Here is a 24,054-nt window from a genome sequence, read left to right as displayed (position 1 = left end):
TTTTTTTTTTTTGTATCATCTAAATTTCATGTCTCATGGATCACATCACAGCATATTTTTTTTCGAGGCTCAATTAGCAGTGTGACACAAATTTTTTTCTCATTAAGCTTCACTTCAGCGGTTCACCCAAAGCCAAGTGAGAGGTTCATTCTAGGAAAATTAGATTTATAGTAAATATCAGCATCACAAATCATATTTCTAGCTGCCTTATCACTGAATTTGAATTACTTCCTTGCTTGGAGATCATGTGGGTGAGAGTAAAACAATGAGGGCAAACTATAGAATTATTGGGCCATAACAAAGAGGAGCTATTACAGTTTGCGTAGTTCTTATTCTGTCTGCGAGTACATGTCACACTTCAAAACATTTCACACAGTCTTCACAGCTCTCTAATAGAAGAGCCACCATCCGTACAGTGTCAGAGGAGCAGCCATAGAACCAGGAACTGTACTCGCTGCCAGGTACGATCAGCGCCGCTGGGATTCCACAGGCGGTGGAGGACACCGGGATCAGGAGATGGTGCAGTTCTTGTCCTTGTCATCAGCGGCACCACTCTTCTTTGTAGGTGACTTGGGGGCTGCAGACGCAGCTTGCTGCTGACGGCGGGCGCACGCCAGTGCATCATTGGGCACGTATGAGATGCGGACACCACCGTAGGCGCGCCTCGGTGGCAGCTCGTAGGCGTATTCGTCACTGCTGGAGCTAGAGGAGCAGGTGGAGCAGTAACTGTCTGCATCGTCACGGTCTGCTGACGACGACGGTGGAAGTGGGAAGCGCGCAGCGCTGCCACTGGGCACGTGGCTCTCAGAGTTGGTCTTGCGCGGCCCGCGCGCCCTCCGTGAGTCATCGTAGCCGTAGCTGTAGTCACGGTCCCGGTCACGGTAGCGCGACCTGCCCGAGTAGCTCCTGCTGCGTGGGAACGTCGTCCGGTGCCGGCTCGGGGACGACGACAGTGTTGCCGACGCCGACACGCTGGAAACTGCAGCAGCGCCCTCTTCTGCATCGTCAATGTCGCGATCGATATCGTCGTGCCTGTCACCCTGGAAACGCACGCTTAGCTGACCCTTGCTTGCCTTGCCCTGCCGCCGTGAGGGTGAAGCCGGTTGCTGTGGTAGTGGTGATTGCTGCTGCTGCTGCTGCTGCTGCTGGGGTAATGGGAAGTGGTGATGGTGAGGTGGGGGTGGTGTGGGCCTACGTGGCAGAATGTCAGGCGTAGCCTCGGGGAGTGGGGTGGTTGGCACGGGTGAGCTCTGCTGCGGTGCAGGTGTGGGCAGGGGTGGAGGAGGCGGTGCTGGGGGCGGTGGTGGCTTCCACGCGTCCAGGCTGAGGCTGAGTTCGGCCAAGTGCAGTGGCTCACGGCTACGGTCACGTGCGTGCAACAACCTCTCCAGATCGGGGTTGCAGCCAGCGGGCTGTGCATCCATTGGACCTGCTGTCATGCTGCCAGGCCCCGAGGATCCACCACCGTGCTCCGAAAGCAGCCGTTCGAGGTTACGCTCCAGTAACACACGGTCCAGCCCCTTCCCTGCACAAAAGACAAGGTGTTTCTTCATTTAGCTTTCAATGTGGAACACAGGCAGCACAGTTAAACATTACAATAAACTCACCAAACATTATGTTTGTCACACGCTGGGCCCTTTGAAGCATTGTATATGGTTAAATTCGTGGACTCATCGAAACAATTCATGTGAAAAACTGCTTGCTTTATTCATTTGTGACATCTTAGAAACAATAGATGTTGGTGAACAGGTAAATTCTGCCAGTCAGGATTTACAAAATACATTTAAAGCTGCACTGCATCATCAATTGCTAATCAAAACATGATTATACAGAGTAGCTTTATAAATACATGACTGACTGTGGACTGTTTGACTAATAGAACCCAATATGTGATACCAGACAATGAATGTCCCACAGAAATGAAAATAACTTGTGGTGCTCCTAAATCATGTAATAGGACATCTAGTGTTTTCAGAGTATGAAAACAATTTATCAGACAGGATCAGCAGCACCATGAGATTATTCGCTGATGCTGCTGCTATCTACAAGCAAATACGAGGGTAATGCCAAAAGAAAAGTCTCCTATTTTTTTATAAGTACATAGATCTGTTTATTTCTACAATGGTTTACATCAGTTTACAGCTTGAACATTAAGCTATTTTTCAACACAATTGCCATTTCTGTCGATGCATTTTTGTAGATGATGTGGCAGATTTTGTATGCCCATGTCATACCAGCTTGCTGCCATGCTGTTCACCTCGTCGTCGGAGCTGAATCGCTTTCTGGCCAAACGTTCTTTTAACTTATGGAACAGATGATAGTCACTGGCCACCAAGTCAGGACTATAGGGTGGGTGGGTGATTATGTTCCACTGAAACTGTTCCAGGAGAACAACAGTTTGCCGAGCAATGTGTGGGTGAGCGTTGTCATGGAAATGTGTACACCCTTGCTCAACATTCCTCTTGTCTGGTTCTGAATTCACTGTTTGAGATTTTGCAGAGTCTCACAGTACCTGTCAGCATTAATTGTGGTCCCAGTGGGCACAAAGTTGACCAACAATACCCCTTTCTGATCCCAAAGAACAGTTGTCATGACTTTACCGGCAGACTGTATTTATCTGAATTTCCATGGCTTTGGCGAAGAAGGATGCCACCACTGATGTGACTGTTGCTTGGTCTCAGGTGTAAAGTGGTACGCCCTGGTTTCGTCACCCATGACAATTGAGTCCAGAAAGTTGTTCTGTTCGGCTGCAAGGCGGTGAAGAAACGTGCGAGAAGCATCAACTTATTGCTGCATGTGGTCCTCAATCAGCATGTGTGGCACCCATCTTGCACACACCTTCTGATAGTCCAATGTTTCCATTAAAATTCTGTGAGCGGTGTTTCAGGGAACCTCAGGAACCAGCATGCAGAGATCATCCAGGGTGATCCTCCAATCTTCACGCATGCTTTGCTCAACCTTCGACACTGTCTCCTCAGAAATTGACGGTCTCCCGTTCCTGCCATCTGCAAACTCTCTACACCACTTAGGAACATTTTTGAAGTCCATGCATGAATCACTATATACTTCTGTCAATTGCTGATGGATTTCAATTGGCGCAGTGCCTTTTGTGTTCAAAAACCGAATAACTGCACACAATCGCACTTGGCGGTAACATCCAACAGGAGCTCCATTCTCAACGGCTGCCAAGCCAAGACTGAGCGACTCAGCAAGGTGTGCACATGTTTACACACAGCGTGTGAAGCACTCTTCATAACAGTGTGACCAACTGCAACACAAACAGAGCTGGCAGCTGTGGCTGAACGGTTCTAGGCACTTCAGTCTGGTACCGCGCGACCGCTGGTTCAAATCCTGCTTCAGGCATGGATGTGTGTGATGTCCTTAGGTCAGTTAGGTTTAAGTTCTAGGCAACTGATGACCACAGCAGTTGAGTCCCATAGTGCTCAGAGCCATTTGAACCATTTTTGAGCCACACAAACAGAGTTCTGTACGTATAAAAAAAATAGGAGACCTTACTTTTGGGATTACCCTCATATAACCATTGGACGATCAGAAAGAACTATAGTAAGACTGGGACAAAATTTCTGTTTGGTGTAATTAATGGTAGTGGATTTAAATGTGGATAAATCTAAGATAATACCTTTAAAAAAAGAGAAAAACCCTTATAGTATATGTTTACAAGATTAGTGTGAACATCTTGAGCATGAAGCATTGCATAGATATAAAGGGGAAATACCAAGAAGCAATACGAAGTTGTATGTGTAGAATCATACATAATCGGTAAATGGAAGATTTAGATTTGTTGGAAAGATTCTGGGAAAACATAGTGAACCCATAAGGGAAGTCACATACAAGATGCCAGTGCAATCAGTTTTGGAGTATTATTCAATGTTTGGAGTCCTTGTCAAATAGGCAAACGAATCCAGAGACATGTTGCTTGTATGGTAATAGATCAATATAGACCATATCAAAGTGTAATGGAAATGCTCATGGATCTTACACAGGAATCCATTCTAAGAATAATGACGTAGTTCTCACAAATCCCTGTTGTGTAAATTTAGAGAGACTGTATTTGAAGAAGACTGTGTGACTATTATGTTGTCACCATCGTAGAGATAATGAGAATAATACAGTAGAGATTAGGGCATGCACAGTGGCAAACAGTCATTTTTCACTTGTTCAGTACATGAAAGGAACAGGAAATAATGGTATACCATCCATTTTACAGTGGCTTGCAGAATATTCATGTATATGTGTATGCAGTTGACCAGTCATGTGGCCTTCCACCACTGACTAAATCATGGTAGTAAAGTAGTGTGTATGCACAAGTTGGCTGTAGGGAACTGCTGCAGTAAGCTGGATTGACGTGGACACATAACAGAATGGCAGATACGAGCTGTCATGTTTGGAAGTGCCCGTGACCACACGGTGGATGTAGTTGTCTTACTTACTTATGTATCAATGCAGATGGTGCATGGCATCTACAAGGAATAGTGTCACTTGCAGCCATGTAACTCAGTGTTAGAACAGCGACTGTAAAAATATCCTATCTGACAGGGAGTGGAAACAAATGTCACACCACATCAATGACAGTCAGTTTCAAATCAAACAAGAATTTCTACTGTCAGTGAATGCAATTTCATACCAACCAGTTTCGGTGAACATTGTGAAGGGAAATGCATGCAGTGGACATTTGGGAGCAGCTATCTTGCAAAAGTGCTTTTCTCATAGTGGCACATAAGGCTGCATGTCTTCTACGGGCCATACAATGCAGACTAGATGGTAGTTAACAGGAGGCATGGAGTGTGGCGCAAAGAGTCACTGTTTTGTCTTTTTCAACTTATGCAGTGCATCCAAAACATGAAGACTAAAAGATGCAAGAAGGCAAACGTTACGTGTGCCAAGTGTGGCAACCAAGAACACAAGCACACTGAATGCACATCCACTGACGCTTGCGACTGTGCGTATCCTGGAAATACAGTGGCCAAGTCTGCAACAAAATAAAAGGAGATGATTGTCAAACATTTAAAGTCCATAATTAAGATGTCACAGTGATGCAATCAACTGTAGAGATAACCAATGAGATTGTTACATGGGTGACTGCATCCACTTATGCCCACTACAGCCATCAATTACAACCTTTTGCAAATGACTTCAGAGACCTAGCACTGTAGGACAGGGGAAAAACAGTGGTAAATGATAAATGAATTCAAGATTCAACCCCTGGAACTCGGACAGAACATACAGCAGAGGACGCATAATCACCCACCTCAGTAGTATCAACTTTACACTAGCAAATAATGCAGCAGTGGGATATGTAACAAATTGAAGCATACATGACAAATAACCAGTAGTGGCTGCAATGTTATAACATACACACTAACATACACTCACTATACAACTACTGAAGCACACATCAGACACTTATTGTTCCATAAAGGAGACCGGAAGAAATTTACAGCAATGCGGTCTAGGAAAGGTCAATGGAGGAATCAGTTACAGAGCACACAAACATAACACAAGTAATACAACCTGCACAAAACACATTAACACTGATGGCAAAGAACATAAAATACTCATCAAAACAATGGATGAGATTCAAACAAGATGCCAACCACAAACGAAAATTAGAGAGATGGAAGCATAAGACTTGAGGCATTTAGACATACACAAGACTTATGCAGACAGACCCTATATAACACATGTACACAATACTGGAAACAAATTGTTACAACACAAACAGAGCAAAATATAAGGGATGAACCGTACAAAATACTGCCAGAGAAGACAAAAACTGCACTAATTCTGGGAATGCTAAAGTAGGCTAACGGCATGATTATGAAGGGATTGTAAGAATGCAGTAGAGTTTGTACTGTTAAACTGCGCCCTGACGACATCATCGATACAGACACACAATATCACACAACGCTAAGAGAAGGCCTACACACACCATACAACACTGCCACTCTCACCTGTCCTTTTGTGCAAGAAGTGGTTGCACTAGCAGTTTCAGAGCTCAAAAACAAAAAAGCATCTGGACCAGATGGTCCCCACTCAGAATCACTGGAAAAACTGGCACCGCACATCACCCCATTTCTAATAACGTTACTGAATTATGCCTTATGGCTGGACAGGGTATCTACAGTATGGAAAACCTTCCGATACAGTACACCTAGTGCCTAAACAGACCTATACGCCTCATAAACGCCCTAGCAAAGATTCAGGGGAAGCTACCGTGTAAGTGTTTGCAAACCCACAGAGCTCTCAGGGGCATAAGCCAACGCCATTTCAGCTTTAGAACCAGCAAATCCATAGATGATACCACAACCACACTCTACACATAGTTAATAATACAATGCAGAAATACGCCACGGCATAAATGTGTCAGCTGGAATCACTGGAGGAGTGCTTTTGAGCCCTTACCTAATGCCAGACAAGTTGAATGTGCCCCTGTATCGTACGTTTCTTTGCAATACTTTTCCTGATGCATTAGAAAACGTTCCACTTGATGTTTGGCAACAGCTGTTGTTTCAGCATAATGGTGCACTACCACACTTTGCAATGATTGTACGTAACTATTTAAATTAAGTGTTTCCAGGGAAATGGATTGGTCAAGGAGGTCCGATGTTCTGGTCACCATGTTCCCCATTACTTAATCCACTAGATTTTTATTTGTGGGGACACTTAAAGGAATAAGTTTATAGTACTCCACCCATGAATATAAATGACTTAATAGCTCTCACGCATGCCACTTCGGCTGTGGTGGATGTGGGTATGTCGTGGAGGGTCCAGTAAAACATTATTAAGCAAGTGGTGAAGTGTTTGCAAATGAACGGTGGTTACTTTGAACAACATCTCTAAAGTGAATATTGCTCATACATGTACGTACATACCAGCTCTGCGTAGATAAGTCTGGATATCAAACATACAGAATGGTATTACTTCACCTAGTATATTGTGCAGTCTAGTGTAGCCCACATATTGTTTTTTTTGTACCTCACTGGATACTGATTTACTTTCTATTGGCTTTATTTGTGTCATGGACAAAACTAAGTGGTCACTTACATATGTAAGAAATTTATAATATGTCTTAATGTTTAAATAAAGATAACAGTAACAGAAAGAAATGTACAAGATCCTGCATTGAGGAGGTGTAAATTAGATACAGTTTGATGCTTTAAGTGAAAAAGAATGTTTGGCGCAAATGTAACGCGAACATTGGTGAATCTGCATATTGTTCTCCCCACAGTTACGATTTCTCACCGAGCTAACGGGACAACTCGAGCACAGTGCAAAATTCGTGCTACTTGTGCCTGGCCACACTGCACATAGGTGCAGTGTTTGCCTGAGCCTCCTTTTTTAAATCACATTTCTATTAAATGTACTGACTGGACTATGTTTTGCTACATAAACGTTTGTCTCGAATTGGGATTAGGAAATGCATGCCAAATGCCAAGGGCAGCATTTTATCTTCAACCTCTATAACTAATGATAATTTTAACGATAATTTTAACTATGTCCCTTGAGTCAAAGCGAGGTTGGGAGCCTGTATTTAGAGTCATTTTATAAGTGTTGCAGTGTGGAGAATTGATGTAGGTTGGCAGTTTCCAGAATGATGTATAGAGTGATATGTCACATAATTTGTCACACACACACAGTGCATCAGTAAGAGTGAGTGGAAACTAGCCACAGCCACGAATGGGGGCTGTGCAATGCTGTGGATGCGCCGAGAAAAAGACAAACAAATGTTTGAAAATACACTGCCAGAAAAAAATAGTAAATCCCTTTAGAGTTTTCCAATTCGGTCAAGATTTATTGTTGCAATAGTGCATACTGAGTACATGAAATGATAACATTTACAGATGAATAGCACAAGTGGTTCTGAGGTACCAGATATTGACCCATGCTGAAGCACCCGTATTAATACGTAGTGTAGCCTCCAAGGACGCCAATGCAGGTGCTGTCTGTGCATCCATCGTGGAGATGGTGAATACCATCCTGGGATATGTTATGCCACGCCTGCTCGGCCTGTTCACGTAGTTCTATAAGAGTCGGGAAGTCGCACGAGTCACTCCTCGTCCCATCGTATTCCACATGTGCCCGACTGGAGACAAGTGCGGAAATTGTGCTGGCCAGGGAAGTTGCTGCGCATCTTGCAGAGCACATCGAGTTTGTCGGTCAGAGTGTGAGCAAGCATTATCCTGTTGGAATGGCACTTCAGTTTCCCGATGCCAGAACGGAAAAAGAACAGGTCTAACAACGTACTGAGTGCTGTTTAGCGTCCCCTCCAGAAACAACAAAGGTGAGCGAGTGTTATGGCTTATCGTACCCCCAGACAATAAGGCACAGGGTGGGCCACAGTGTATCGGACAAGTGCATTTTACGAGACAGCGTTCACCAGGCCTATGTCGTACGTGCAAATGACTGTCAGTAGCGTGCAGACAGAATCGCCGAAGACGACGGTGCCCATTCCATCATCAGAGTGATCCTCTGACGGAACCAGCCGAGCTATGCACGTCAATCCTGTGGCATGAGTAGAGACTGACTAGAGGTGTGTGTGCCCGTAGTCACACTCCTAACAATCAGTTCGCAACAGCTTGTGTTGACACGTCTGGGCCCACAAGCTCTCTTATCTGTGCTGTGGTAGCTGTACAAACTGCCACTGCTGCCCTTACAATACGATGATCCTGGTGGGAGTCTGCTGTGTGGATGCCCACAACCTTGTGTACGGGTGTGAGGACGGTCACACGACCACCGATACCAGCATCATTGGACAACTGACGGAGCACATCTAACTCACAAGGGGAGGCCATGACGTTTGGAACGCGGATTTACTGCAAACTTCGTACACTCGTAGTACTCCATTGTTATTGTTGTTGTGGTCTTCAGTCCTGAGACTGGTTTGATGCAGCTCTCCATGCTACTCTATCCTGTGCAAGCTTCTTCATCTCCCAGTATCTACTGCAGCCTACATTCTTCTGAATCTGCTTAGTGTATTCATACCTTGGTCTCCCTCTACGATTTTTACCCTCCACACTGCCCTCCAACACTAAATTGCTGATCCCTCGATGCCTCAGAACATGTTCTACCAACCAATCCCTTCTTCTCGCCAAGTTGTGCCACAAGCTCTTCTTCTACCCAATTCTATTCAACACTTCCTCGTTAGTTATGAGATCTACCCATCTAATCCTCAGCATTCATCTGTAGCACCACATTTCGAAAGCTTCTATTCTCTTCTTGTCTAAACTATTTATTGTCCATATTTCACTTCCATACATGGCTACACTCCACACAAATACTTCCAGAAACGACTTCCTGACATTTAAATATATACTCGATGTTAACAAATTTTTCTTATTCAGAAACGCTTTCCTTGCCATTGCCAGTCTACATTTTATATCCTCTCTACTTCGACCATCATCAGTTATTTTGCTCCCCAAATAGCAAAACTCCTTTACTACTTTAAGTGTCTCATTTCCTAATGTAATTCCCTCAGCATCACCCGACTTAATTCGACTACATTCCATTATTCTCGTTTTGCTTTTGTTGATGTTCATCTTATATCCTCCTTTCAAGACACTGTCCATTTCGTTCAACTGCTCTTCCAGATCCTTTGCTATCTCTGACAGAATTACATTGTCATCGGCGAACCTCAAAGTTTTTATTTCTTCTCCATGGATTTTAATACCTACTCCGAACTTTTCTTTTGTTTCCTTCACTGCTTGCTCAATATACAGATTGAATAACTTCGGGGAGAGGCTACAACCCTGTCTCACTCCCTTCCCAACCACTCCTTCCCTTTCATGCCCCTGGACTCTTATAACTGCCATCTGCTTTCTGTACAAATTGGAAATAGCCTTTCGCTCCCTGTATTTTACCCCTGCCACCTTCAGAATTTGAAAGAGAGTATTCCAATCAACATTGTCAAAAGCTTTCTCTAAGTCTACAAATGCTACAAATGTAGGTTTGCCTTTCCTTAACCTTTCTTCTAAGATAAGTCGTAGCGTCAGTATTGCCTCACGTGTTCAAACATTTCTACGGAATCCAAACTGATCTTCCCCGAGTTCGGCTTCTACCAGTTTTTCCATAGGACAACAAAATGTGTAAGCACTAGCGCGTACTTCTCAAGTGTCATTGAGGAAATCGCAGGATAATTTCCGTCGTCAAATATATACCTGTGCGTGGCCATTTTTACCATGAAGCGCCGGCAGCCGAGTGGTTCTGCTCTCTGTAATAAAAAAAAAACTGAGTTAATGGATCAACGACGAACTGAAACGAGTGTCTTGCGACGTCCGCGCCGAGCAGATACAACGAACGAAAACGAACAAAATGAGATCTAAGAAAGAAAAAAAAAGGTGGTTAGCGTTCAAGCCCAGTAATCGTTGGGTCGCTGAATCGAGTCCTGCTAGTATTTTTTTTATTTCTAACATAGTCATTTTCTTTACTATTTATATTACAATTGATATAATGGGAAAAATACGTGTAATCGGATGAACTTTTATTAAATTTACAATGTTATTTGGCAGTCTACAAATTTTTGCTATCACAAATAATATAATATTCATAACTACCGACTAGTAAACGACCAAACGCACAAAGTGATACTGAAAATGTATGCTTGACTGTGTCTTCAAAATTGTCCGTATTTAATCGAAAGAGAACGAGAAATTGCTTCTCGTGAAGACGCTATTAAAATACACTCGACACTACGTGACCGATGATCAGCGCCGATATTTAAGGAAATGCTGCATTACGCATGGTTTGCTTCCAAATTATCGGCTGAGAGAGAGGTTTTTCAAAATGTTAACGAGGTTTGTTTTTCCACGGAAAACCTCAAAAGACCTTGCGTGTGCAGAAACATAGCATTTATTCAATGCAGCTGGTGCCGTTTAACTTTGTTTTTCATGTTTTTACGAAAAATACCATCCGGCAACTTGTACTCGTAATGTCGAAAGCGACGATTAATTGTACATCTTTCGAAAGCCGTCTGTGCCGGTCAAAACTTGGAGGTAACAAGTCGTTTCGGGCTCCTTCCAGGTATAAGGGATTTCTCAAATCACGGACAAGCATACATTTACGTATTTTTCCCATTACATCAATTGTAATATAAATAGTAAAGAAAATGACTTTGTTAGAAATAAAAAAAAAACTGACGAGCAGGACTCGACCCAGCGATTACAGGGCTTGAACGCTAACCACTTTTTTTTTTTTTAATCTAATTTCGTTCGTTTTCGTTCGTTTCATCTGCTCGGCGCGGACGTCGCAAGACGCCCGTTTCAGTTCGTCGTTGATCCATTAACTCAGTTTTTTTATTACAGAGGGCAGCTAACCATCTGACCGAACACGCTGAGTTACCGTCCCGGCATCATTTTGTTCGCTTTTGTTCGTTGCATCTGCTCGGGGCGGACGTCGTAGGACAATCGTTTAAGTTCGTTATTGATCGATTAACTCAGTTTTTTTAATTACAGAGGGCACGTATCCCTCTGACCGAACACGCTGAGTTACCGTGTCGGCATCCGCTCGGCTGCCGGCGGTTCATGGTAAACATGGCCACGCACAGGTATATATTTGACGACCGAAATTATCTTGCGATTTTTTCAACAAACGCTTGAGAAGTACGCGCTACTGCTTACACATTTTGTTGTCCTCGTGGAGTACTACAAGTGTACGAAGTTTGCAGTAAATCCGCGTTCCAAATGTCGTGGTCTCCTCTCGTCAGTTGCCAATTCCCCGAAAGAATCGTCCCGCCTCTCGGAAGGCCACAGTTTGTCCCCTTTTAAATTCGCTCAGTCAGCTGTAGGAAGCACGAGTGTGTCTTTGTGGTACAGTTGCCTGCTCGCTTCAAATGTTTGCGCCACACTGACCCTCTGGCTGTGAGCATTTCCTATTAAAGGGTAGACATACATTGTTGTAGCTATCCCGCTATGCTGTATGTTGGTGGGCGAAGTCGAAACCATTATCTGAAGGCTGTAAATTCAGTAAATACTTAGGAATTACAGGTACAAATAACCTAAACTGGAACGATCACATAGATAATATTGTGAGTAGAACAAACGAAAGACTGCGATTCATTTGCAGAACACAATGAACGTGCAACAGGTCTACTAGACTGCTTACACCACGCTTGTCCGCCCTATTCTGGAGTATTGCTGTGTGGTGTGGGATCCGCATCAGGTGGGTCTGACGGATGACATCGAAAAAGTACACAGAAGGGCAGCTCGTTTTGTATTATCGAGAAATAGGGGAGATAGTGTCACAGACATGATACGTGAATTGGAGTGGCAATCATTAAAACAAGGGCGTTTTTCGTCGCGACGGGATTTTCTCACGAAATTTCAATCCCAGTTTTCTGCTCCGATTGCCAAAACATTCTGTTGGCACCCACCTACGTAGGGAGAAACGATCATGACGATAAAATAAGAGAAATCAGGGCTCGCAAGGAAATTTTGAAGTGCTCGTTTTTCCCACGTGCCGTTCGAGAGTCGAACGGTAGAGAGACTGCTTGAAGGTGGTTCCTTTAACTCTCTGCCAAGCACTTTATTGTGAATAGCAGAGTAATCACGTAGATGTACATCTACTATCACCAAGGTGGCATATGCCATCATCGGATCAAAATCGATGTCGTCTTTCCAGGTGTACTAATCTTATTTTACGACAGTGTATCGGAACAAGCTCCGGGCCGTTATACGTACCAGCTGGCGACGGCGAGGGCTGTATGTTGTACTGCGGCGGCTCGCTGGCTGGTAGCGGAGGCGGCGGGTCGGGCGCGGGTGGCGGGGGCGGAGGCGGCGTCGGGGGCAGCGCCTTGCAGGCGGAGGCGGCGCCCGCGCGGTCCCGCTGCAGCGCGCGCCGCCCCATCTTGGGCGAGCGCGTGGGCGGCGGGCTGCGCAGTGGCGACGCCTGCAGGCTGGGCGTCGGGGACTGCGACTGCGAGGAGTGGTGGCTGGCCGTGGGCGACTGGCACGGCGCCGCCCTCGACGGGGACAGCCGCCGCGGAGACAGCTGCGGCGGCGGCGTCAGCTGCGACGGCGGCGGCGACTGCGCCGAGCTGCGCGGAGCATGAGATGACATCCTTGTTTAGTGTCTGCTTTTGCGTTCACTCATTCGTCGAGGATATACACTACTGGCCATTAAAATTGCTACACCACGATGATGACGTGCTACAGACGCGACATTTAACCGACAGGAAATGATTAGCTTTTCAGAGCATTCACACAAGGTTGGCGCCGGTGGCACCTACAACGTGCTGACATGAGGAAAGTTTCCAACCGATTTCTCATACACAAACAGCAGTTCACTGGCGTTGCCTGGTGACATGTTGTTGTGATGCCTCGTGTAAGGAGGAGAAATGCGTAGCATCACGTTTCCGACTTTGATAAAGGTCGGATTGTAGCCTGTCGCGATTGCGGTTTATCGTATCGCGACATTGCTGCACGCGTTGGTCGAGATCCAATGACTGTTAGCAGAACATGGAATCTGTGGGTTCAGGAGGGTAATACGGAACGCCGTGCTGGATCCCAACGGCCTCGTATCACTAGCAGTCGAGATGACAGGCATCTTATCCGCATGGCTGTAACGGATCGTGCAGCCACATCTCGATCCCTGGGTCAACAGGTGGGGACGTTTGCAAGACAACAACCATCTGCACGAACAGTTCGACGACGTTTTCAGGAGCATGGACTATCGGCTCGGAGACCATGGCTGCGGTTACCCTTGACGCTGCATCACAGACAGGAGCGCCTGCGATGGTGTACTCGACGACGAACCTTGGCGCACGAATTGCAAAACCTCATTTTTTCGGATGAATCCAGGTTCTGTTTACAGCATCATGATGTCGCTTCCGTGTTTGGCGACATCGCGGTGAACGCACATTGGAAGTATGTATTCGTCATCGCCATACTGGCGTATTACCCGGCGTGATGGTATGGGGTGCCATTGGTTACACGTCTCGGTCACCTCTTGTTCGCATTGACGACACTTTGAACACTGGACGTTACATTTCAGATTTGTTACGACTCGTGGCTCTATCCTTCATTCAATCCCTGCGAAACCCCACATTTCAGCAGGTCCTGTACGGGCCTTTCTGGATACAGAAAATGTTCTCTGCTGCCCTGGCCAGCACATTCTCCAGATCTCTCACCAATTGAAAACGTCTGGTCAATGGTGGCCGAGCAACTGGCTCGTCACAATAAGCTAGTCACTACTTTTGATGAACCGTGGTATCGTGCTGAAGCTGCATGGGCAGCTGTACCTGTACACGCCATCCAAGCTCTGTTTGACTCAATGCCCAGGCGTATCAAGGCCGTTATTACGGCCAGAGTTGGTTGATCTGGGTACTGATTTCTCAAGATGTATGCACCCAAATTGCGTGAAAATGTAATCACATGTCAGTTCTAGTATAATATATTTGTCCAATGAATACCCGTTTATTATCTGCATTTCTTCTTGGTGTAGCAATTTTAATGCCCAGTACTGTATGTGGCAGAAGTTAACTGAGGATCGACATACCAGGACCTGTCCCCACGTTTGTGTTAACCGACCACGGTTGCGAACCACCCAATATTCGAGTGTAAAGTCCGTTATTTAATATTTTTCTGACACTTTATTTTATTCTTGTATCTCTTTTTATCGAAATTATATGCCTTATATGTTGCTGATCGAATATATGAAAGCGTGCATTTATCAGGGTTAACTATTGGGTGCGAAAGGCTATTTACAAGAAGAAATAAAAACTTTGAGGTTCGCCGATGACATTGTAATTCTGTCAGAGACAGCAAAGGACCTTGAAGAGCAGTAGAACGGACTGGACAACGTCTTGAAAGGAGGATATAGGATGAAGATCAACAAAAGCAAAACGAGGACAATGGAATGTAGTCGAATTAAGTAGGGTAATGCTGAGGGAATTAGATTAGGAAATGAGACACTTAAAGTAGTAAAGGAGTTTTGCTATTTGGGGAGCAAAATAACTGATGATGGTCAAAGTAGAGAGGATATAAAATGTAGACTGGCAATGGCAAGGAAAGCGTTTCTGAAGAAGAGAAGTTTGTTAACATCGAGTATAGATTTAAGTGTCAGGACGTCGTTTCTGAAAGTATTTGTGTGGAGTGTGGAAATGTATGGATGTGAAACATGGACGATAAATAGTTTAGACAAGAAGAGAATAGAAGCTTTCGAAATGTGGTGCTACAGAAGAATGCTGAAGATTAGATGGGTAGATCACATAACTAATGAGGAGGTATTGAAAAAATTGGAGTAGGAATTTAAGCCCAGGCTGAAGAAATAAAAACTTTGAGGTTTGCCAATGACACTGTAATTCTGTCAGAGACAGAGAAGGATTTGGAAGAGCAGTTGAATGGAATGGACAGCTTCTTGAAAGGAAGATATAAGATGAACATCGACAAAAGCAAGACAAGGATAACTGAATGTAGTCGAATTGAATCAGGCAATGCTGAGGGAATTAGCTTAGGAAACAAGATATTTAAAATAATATGGCTCTGAGCACTATGGGACTTAACATCTATGGTCATTAGTCCCCCAGAGCTTAGAACTAATTAAACCTAACTAACCTAAGGACACCACACAACACCCAGTCATCACGAGGCAGAGAAAATCCCAGACCCCGTCGGGAATCGAAACCGGGAACCCGGGTGCGGGAAGCGAGAACGCTACCGCACGACCACGAGCTGCGGACTTTAAAATAATAGATGAGTTTTGCTATCTGGGCAGCAAAGTAACTGATTATGGCCGAACTGGAGACGATATTAAATGTAGACTGGCAATGGAAAGAAAAGTGTTTCTGAAGAAGAGAAGTGTGTTAACATCGAATACAGATTTAAATGTTAGGAAGTCTTTTGTAAAAGTATTTGTATGGAGTGTAGCCATGTATGGAAGTGAAACATGGACGATAAACAGTTCACACAAAAAGAGAATAGGGACTTTTGTGATCTGGTACTACAGGAGAGCGCTTAAGATCTGATGCGTATATTATGTAACTAATGAGGAGGTACTGAACAGAATTGGGGTGACAAGAAATTTGGGTTACAACTTCACTATAAGAAGGGATCGATCGTTTGATAGGACACATTCTGAGACATCAAAATGATCATCAGTTTAGTACTGGGGGGAAGAGCGGGGGGGTAAAGTCGTAGAGAGAGACCAAGAGATTAATATAGTAGCAGATTCAGAAAGTTGCATTAGTTATTGGGAGATGGGGAGGTTTGCACAGGATGAAGTGCCATGGAGAACTGTATCAAACCAGTTTTCGGTCGGAAGACCACAACAACAACAACAACAACAACAACAACAACATATGTGATTCAAGAGTTAGCAGTTTACGTAGTTAATTGTAGCCTTCAGTGTCCAGATTCATAGCACAAATGTTTAAACTGTTCAGTCGACATGTTACTATATAACGTATCCAGATAACTGCACCACATCAGTTCTAAATATTTTCGAGACTGGATTAATAAAGACTAGAGAAACGTTAAGATGGTTGTTTTAGTGCTTCAGGTGTTGTCCATAGTCCTCCACCAGTTAAGGACACCACACAAGACGTTCATACAGCCACGTGAAACTGTCAGGAAATTCATTGTGTTGGATGTTGTACAACTCGTGCGCCACACTGGCTTGAATGTTGGTCACGTCGTCAAAGCTCTTATCCATTATGCGAATTTCTGCACTTTGTATTTTTCTGATAGGTTCATATTGATAACACGAAGTCTCCTACTCGTGATGATTGTTTCCGAAAAAGAATTGTCCACATTTTGCATTTCAGTAAAGTCGTAGCAGGCGTCCATGTGTCGCCATTTTTGTTCTGGAGTCAATATGTGCAGGACAAACTTGGCATAAATTTCTCTCTCCTTCAAATTACCGAGTTTTCCAGTAATCTTTCCCCAATTAGAAATTTTCATAAGGCATAAAATATGACACATAGGTGAATAATTTTTACCTACAATTGCATGTGACATATCAAAACTTTTATGGACGTACATACACAATGTTTCTTTGTTTGTTAAAGGCCCAGTGATACAACAACAGCGGAATCGGACACCATTTGCGAACAATATGTACCCAAACCAGGAGAAAGCCCAAAGTGTCCTCTGGTATAGCGAGACACAGTCACCAAAAATAGTCCAGAGAAAATTCCAGATTCCAGCCACCAGATGTTAAAGACATCAAGATGTGGTATGCAAAGTTTAAGGGAACTGGGAGCATCTGTGATCTCTCTAGAACTGCCTGGCCTGAACCTAGTGTGCAGACAATTCAAATAGTTAGAGACGTTTTCGTCAGAAGTCCCAAGATGTCAGTCTGCAGGGCCTCACGTGAGTTGCAGATTCCTAATACATCAGTGCACCATATCGTACATAATCAATTTCTTTTCCATGCGTACAGAATCCAGATATTGCAGTCCTTCCAACGAGTGGATTAAGTGCTCGTTATGACTTTGCTGTTGCCATGCTGGCTGAGACTCAGAAAGGTAATGACTATCTGAAACGTGTCCTTTTCTCAGATGAGGGCACATTTCATTTGAACGGTGTTGTCAACTGATACAACTGGGGGTCTGAGAATCCCAAAACTGTGTCTGAGAACTTAAGAGACAGCACTAAACTGACTGCGGTGTGCGACCTTACGTACAGTAAAGTTGTAGGACCTTTTTTCTCAAGTAAAACGACAATCACAGCCAATACCAGTCTTGATATGTTGCAGTTACTTGTTGTGGCCAGATTCAGGAGATTTTGGAATTAATTTTCCAACAAGATGATGTGCCACCTGACTGGGGGTTAGACATTTGTGCCTATTTAAATACAACATTCCTGGGAAAACGTTCGAGCCTACTTGGATACTATTTTTGAAGATGGAGCAGGCATGGTGGTCCCACCAAGTGCCTTCTGGTCGCTGGATTTCTTCCTTTAAGGTTTTGTGAAGGACCAGGTTTATCAAACACTACTAAACCACATTGCAACATTACGGCGCAGAATTACTGACGTCATAACATCCGTCCCTCACGAAATGCTGACTAACACATGGGTGGAAAGGGAATGTCGCCTGGATATCCTTTGGGGAACGAAATGAGGATACGTCGAAATTTATTAATTGTGTGTGCGAGTGTACACAAAAAAATTAGTATGTTACCTGCACTTCAAAATAAAAGATATATGCGTGTGTGTCATATTTTCTGCCTTATGCATGTTGGGGTAATCAGGGAAAGACTCCTGGGACACCCTGTATTGTATTGACACCCTACGGCCATATGTCCAGTACTTAACATAACCTGCTTACAACTGACTGGTCCAACGTACGTCTGCTGTTTATTGGTTCAACGCACGTCTGTTGTTTATAGTTACTAGTTCAAGCCGCCATCGTAGTAACTGCACTGATAATGTTGCTTACACGTTAGGAATAAAATCAGTCTTGGGACGTTCTAGACGGATGGTGTACTTGTGTAAAGAAGTTAAATTAGTAAATGAGTTTCCTATTATGCTACTGTACCCATTTTCGGTTTTCATTAACCTGAGGCTGGACGACTCAGTTAATGTAATTTACAAGACGGTTGCAGTGTTTCGCCCAGGTAGCGTGCCTCGTCTCTGTGAGACGGGGTACAAATTATGGATGGACACAGTTTAAAAAATATCGATATATATTGTATTAATTTTTATGAAAGGGGCATTGATGTTATCGAAACAAACAAATCGATATTTTGAAATATCGGTATTTTTGTCCCATCGCTACACGAGAGAAGTCTCTGGAGTGAAATAGTACTGACGTGAGTTCTGCGCATTAAATGTTGTGCTTACCATAAATGTTTGCGACAACGAGAGTCCATTTTCCATTAAATACCAGTGCATTAATGTGTATGACTTTTGCGATGAGTCTACGTCACTTTTACAGTGCGTCTGTCTTTTCTTGATCCAGGCAATCAGGCGCACATTCTGTCACATAGTTCAGAGCAGGGAGTGGTAGTTTCCATCATTTTAAAGAAATGCTGTCACCGAACTTGTTCGTTTTGCACGTCGTTACTGTCAGTTTCAGCGGTGGAAATGACACACGGAAGTAAAGGACTTTTGCAAATATGCAGCGCAGATCCATCCGTGTTCAAATATGGTGCTCAATTGCAGTGCTGAATATGAAATTAAATTAAGCCAATTGTAAGACATATACGATTAGATAGCAAAGATTGGTAGTATCTGGGATGGGCAAGAAATCTGCCGTTGAAAACTTACAGTGCCTATGAGTGAAGAAAAGATACTCAATGTGTAGTATCGATTAGTCCTTACATCGACCGTTAAATTCTCAGAGTCGTATATCGACATGCTTAAGCGAAAGTATGAACATTCAGATGGATATCAATACTTCTTGCGTTACACTGCGGCGTTTTTAATGATCTATATATGTGGGCGATATTTCTTTACACGACATATCTATATCGAAATGGCAACATCGAGTGCCAATATTTTTATTTTTATAATTTAAAATTTTTTATATTTTATAATATATTTTTTCGCAATTTCGATAAATATTTGAAGCTGTTCTTTTGAAATTGTTATAGAACGTAATTTTGCTTTCGCTGTGTGAAGGAGTCTTACCACTTTTTGAGCTTTCTTCACGTCCAGTCTTCCTCTTTGACTGTGTGAAGCAAGTATAGATGGCAGAAAGAAGTAGTCCGATTGCGCTTGGGGGGGAGGGGGGAGGGGTGGCGGTGTGAACGGAATAAGACATCCGATGTGAAGAAAAACAATTTTTAACGCAACTAGTGTGCTATTTCATCACATCGGTATTCTTAAAAAACTGCTGTTGAAAGTCATGAACAAAAATTCTAACTGACAAGATTGGTCTTTGCGGGTGGGCGGAGGCGTAAGAGAGGAAGTGCTGACGTAATCGGCGCTCGAAGCTACCGGCAGAAACTACAACGTTTAACTTCACCACGCAGTTTTGACACTACAACCGCTAGATCGCTGGTGTTTACAGAAAAACACACACACACACACACACACACACACACACACACACACACACACACACACACACACACAGGGAAGTCGAGACCAAGGCTTCGAGACATCCGATATGTAACGAAACCGAACGACGGACCAATCGGACAGCTTTTATTGTGCCACTTACCTCCAGTTACCATTGTTAGCAAAGTGGTTATTGCCAATCGTGAACGTGTATCGTTTTCCTTTCACTTCTTGCTCTGAGGGGGGACAGTTTGGATTTCTGAAAGGTTCTGATATCGAGAAGGCTATTTACACCAACAGTGAAAATGTACTTAATTCATTAAATAACAAGTTACAAGCAGCAGGTATCTTCTGTGATTTGTCAAAGGCATTCGATTGTGTGAACCACAACATCCTTTTAAATAAATTAGAATTCTATTGTGTCACGGGCAGTGCTGCAAAATGGTTCAAGTCATACCTCGCTAACAGGAAACAAAGGGTGTCAGTGCAAGGGACTAGTGAATTAAGTCATCAGTCATCATCAGAATGGGAAGAAATTACATGTGGTGTCCCACAAGGGTCCATCTTAGGGCCATTGCTTTTTCTTGTGTACATTAATGATCTCTCATCACTTAGACTGCCAGAAGCAGAGTTTGTTTTGTTTTCAGATGACACGAGTATTGCAATAAATAGTATGTCGAGTGTAGTTCTAGAAAGATCTGCTAATGAGATTTTCATGGATATTAATAAATGGTTCAAAGCCAACTCACTGACATTAAACTTCGAAAAGACTCACTATATGCAATTCAGAACCTGTAAGAGGTTTCCTTCCAGCATATGCATAAAGTATGAAGAAGAGCAGATAGAAGAGGACGACAGTCTTAAATTCCTGGGATTACAACTTGATAATAAATTCAGTTGGGAGGAGCACACCACAGAACTGCAGAAACGCCGTAACAAATCTGTATTTGCAATTCGAGTGTTAGCAGACATAGGCGACATAAAAATGAAAAAGCTTGCGTAGTTTGCCTACTTTAATTCCATAATGTCATATGGTATAATATTTTGGGGTAACTCTTCAAGTCAAACAATAGTTTTCAGAGTCCAAAAGCATGTAATACGTATTATTTGTGGAGTAAATTCGCGGACGTCCTGTAGAAACCTGTTCAAATAACTGGGTATACTAACTACTGCCTCTCAGTATATTTACTCCTTAATGAAATTTGTCCTAAATAATATATCTCTTTTTCCAACAAACACCTCAGTTCATACATACAATACCGGGAACAAAAATTATCTGCGCAAGGACTTAAAAGCACTTACTTTAGTTCAAAAAGGGGTCCACCACTCAGGAACACTCATCTTCAATAATTTGCCAGCAAACATAAAAAATTTAGTTACAAATAAAGATCAGTTTGAAAGGAGCCTGAAAGACTTACTAGTGACCAACTCCTTCTACTCCATTGACGAATTTTTTAATAGAAACAAATGATGCTTTGTATATATTCTTACTATAGTATTGTTATTTCAGGTTAAAAAAAATTGACATGTTCCACATCCACGAGGATCTCCTCAGCACGGATCTGTGGAACGAAAAACTAATCTAATCTAATTTAATCTAATCTAATCATAAGCAGGCTACTAGCTTTTTGATGTGCAAAATATCTAATGAAACTCAGTACTGAAATATACAGCTCTAAAAGTGGGAGTTTATTTACAATGCGCGGCCGATATTCTTTTGGCTGTTACGTCGATTGTTTTTACCATCGATATACGGATTATACCTTTTTGATATAGGTATGTCGATATCGCCACACTTGAAGCATCGATACACCGGACACTCGATATTTTTAAAAGTATCAACAGTGCTAGTCGATAGTGCAAACAGTCCGGAAGCGTACCTGGTGGCGTGACGCGGCTGGTGTCGTCGCAGGGCGGGCGGCGAGGCGGCGGCGGGGGCGGGCGGCGGCGGCTGCGGCCGGTGGTGGAGGCGGCGCAGCCTGGAGGCGGCGTCGGGCGACCCCGGCGGCGTCAGGCTGGCGCTGGCGCTCGACTCGGAGGGCGCGCGCCGCCGCGGGCCGCCGCCCCCCGCCGGTCCCGCCGAGCTGTCGGACGGCGTGGGCGGCTCGCCCTTGCTGCACGCGATGCTGCAGTAGATGGCGCCGCGGCGCGGCAGGAAGGGCCGGCCCAGCAGCGAGGCGCGGCACGTGTGGCAGCAGAAGCACAGCTCCGTGGCGTGCCAGTGCTGGCCCTCGTGGCTCATCTGGCCTGCAACAGCGCGCCGCCGCCTCATTCACTCTGCGCCCCCGGGGGGCGTTCTCGCCCAGGAGGGGCGACGCTCTCAACAGCATACGTCGTCTTTACGAGATTTCTTACAAGGGAACCTCCTCATCGCACCCCCCTCAGATTTGGTTATAAGTTGGCACAGTGGATAGGTCTTAGTAAACTGAACACAGATCAATCGAGAAAACAGGTAGAAGTTGTGTAGAACTATGAAAAAAATAAGCGAAATATACAAACTGAGTGCTCCATGCGCAACATAGGCAGCATCAAGGACAGTATGAGCTCAGGAGCGCCGTGGTCCCGTGGTTACTGTGAGCAGCTGCGGAACGAAAGGTCCTTGCTTCAGGTCTTCCCTCGAGTGAAAAGTTTACTTTCTTTATTTTCGCAAAGTTATGATCTGTCCGTTCGTTCATTGACGTGTCTGTTCACTGTAATAAGTTTAGTGTCTGTGTTTTGCGACCGCACCGCAAAACCGTGCGATTAGTAGACGAAAGGACGTGCCTCTCCAATTGGAACCGAAAACATTTGATCGCAAGGTCATAGGTCAACCGATTCCTCCACGGGAAAACACGTCTGATATATTCTATACGACACTGGTGACGGCATGTGCGTCACATGACAGGAATATGTTGTCGACCCACCTAACTTGTACACTTGGCGAATGGGTAAAAAGATTCTTCTACCTTGCCCGATTTAGGTTTTCTTGTGGATGTGATAATCACTCCCAAAAAAGTGATGAAAACATAAGAGTTGTCAGATAATAATTGTCTGAAAATAAAAAATTAAACTTCTCACTCGAGGGAAGACTTGAACTAAGGACCTCTCATTCCGCAGCTGCTCACGCTAACCACGGGACCACGGCGCTCCTGAGCTTACACTATCCTTGATGTTGCCTACGTTGCGCATGGACTACTCAGTTTGTATATTTTGCTTATTTTTTTCATAGTTCACACAACTTCTTCCTGTTTTCTCGATTGATCTGTGTTCAGTTTTTCAAGCCATATCCACTGTGCCAACTTATAACTAAATCTGAGGGGGGTGCGATGGGGAGGTTCCCTTGTTAGCGTATGTGGATGCTACTAGGAAGATACATACACTGAAGAGTCCAAGAAACTGTTCACCTGCTTAATATCGTCTAGGGCCTCCGCGAACAAGCAGAAGTGTCGCAACACGACGTCGCATGGACTCGAGCAATGTCTGAAGTAGTGCTGGAGGGAACTGACACCATGAATCCTGCAGGGCCATCCCTACATGCGTAAGAGTAAGAAGGGATGGAGATCTCTTCTGAACAGCATGTTACAAGGCATCCCGTGTTCATGTCTGGGGAGTTTGGAGGCCAGTGGAAGTGTTTACACTCAGAAGAGTGTTCCTGGAGCCACTCTGTAGCAATTCTGGACGTGTGGTGCGTCTTATCCTGCTGGCATTGCCCAAGTTCGTCGGAATGCACAATGGACATGAATGGATGCAGGTGATCAGACAGAATGCTTACGTACGTGTCACCTGTAAGTGTCGTATGTAGACGTATCAGGGATCCCATATCACACCAACTGCAAACGCCCCACACCATTACAGAGCCTCTACCAGATTGAACAGTCCCCTGCTGACATGTAGGGTCCATGGATTCATGAGGTTTTTTTCCTACAAAATGACACATCTACCGATTCTGTAAGTTATCTGAATAAATTTCTAAATCATTCCAAATTTGTGAAGTCGTTTTTGACTCAGTTTATATAGGATGGGCGGGCAATAAGTAATGCAACCCACTCCAAGAGAAATATTCATAAAAGTGGTTCTTCATAAAAAAATTGGAGAAGTGACTATGAAGTAGAATGTGTAA

The 24,054-nt window shown here is 44.1% G+C and overlaps 1 protein-coding gene across 1 annotated transcript in view; it reads right to left on the bottom strand.

The window, feature by feature from the left end:
- Nucleotides 1-24,054, bottom strand: part of LOC126485062 (protein prickle-like) — a 103,772-nt gene continuing 79,718 nt past the window's right edge. Inside the window, exons 7-9 of the mRNA XM_050108663.1 lie at nt 21,965-22,202; nt 12,693-13,048; nt 1-1,525 (exon numbers count right to left, since the gene is read on the bottom strand). Coding sequence (XP_049964620.1) covers nt 510-1,525; nt 12,693-13,048; nt 21,965-22,202 — 1,610 coding nt within the window. The 3' untranslated portion in view covers nt 1-509. The remainder of the gene's footprint in view (nt 1,526-12,692; nt 13,049-21,964; nt 22,203-24,054) is intronic.

Source organism: Schistocerca serialis, chromosome 6 (genome assembly GCF_023864345.2).
Source record: "Schistocerca serialis cubense isolate TAMUIC-IGC-003099 chromosome 6, iqSchSeri2.2, whole genome shotgun sequence".
NCBI lineage: Eukaryota > Metazoa > Arthropoda > Insecta > Orthoptera > Acrididae > Schistocerca > Schistocerca serialis.
Note: the sequence above shows the minus strand (reverse complement) of the source record. Positions and strands in the feature narration are given on the sequence as shown.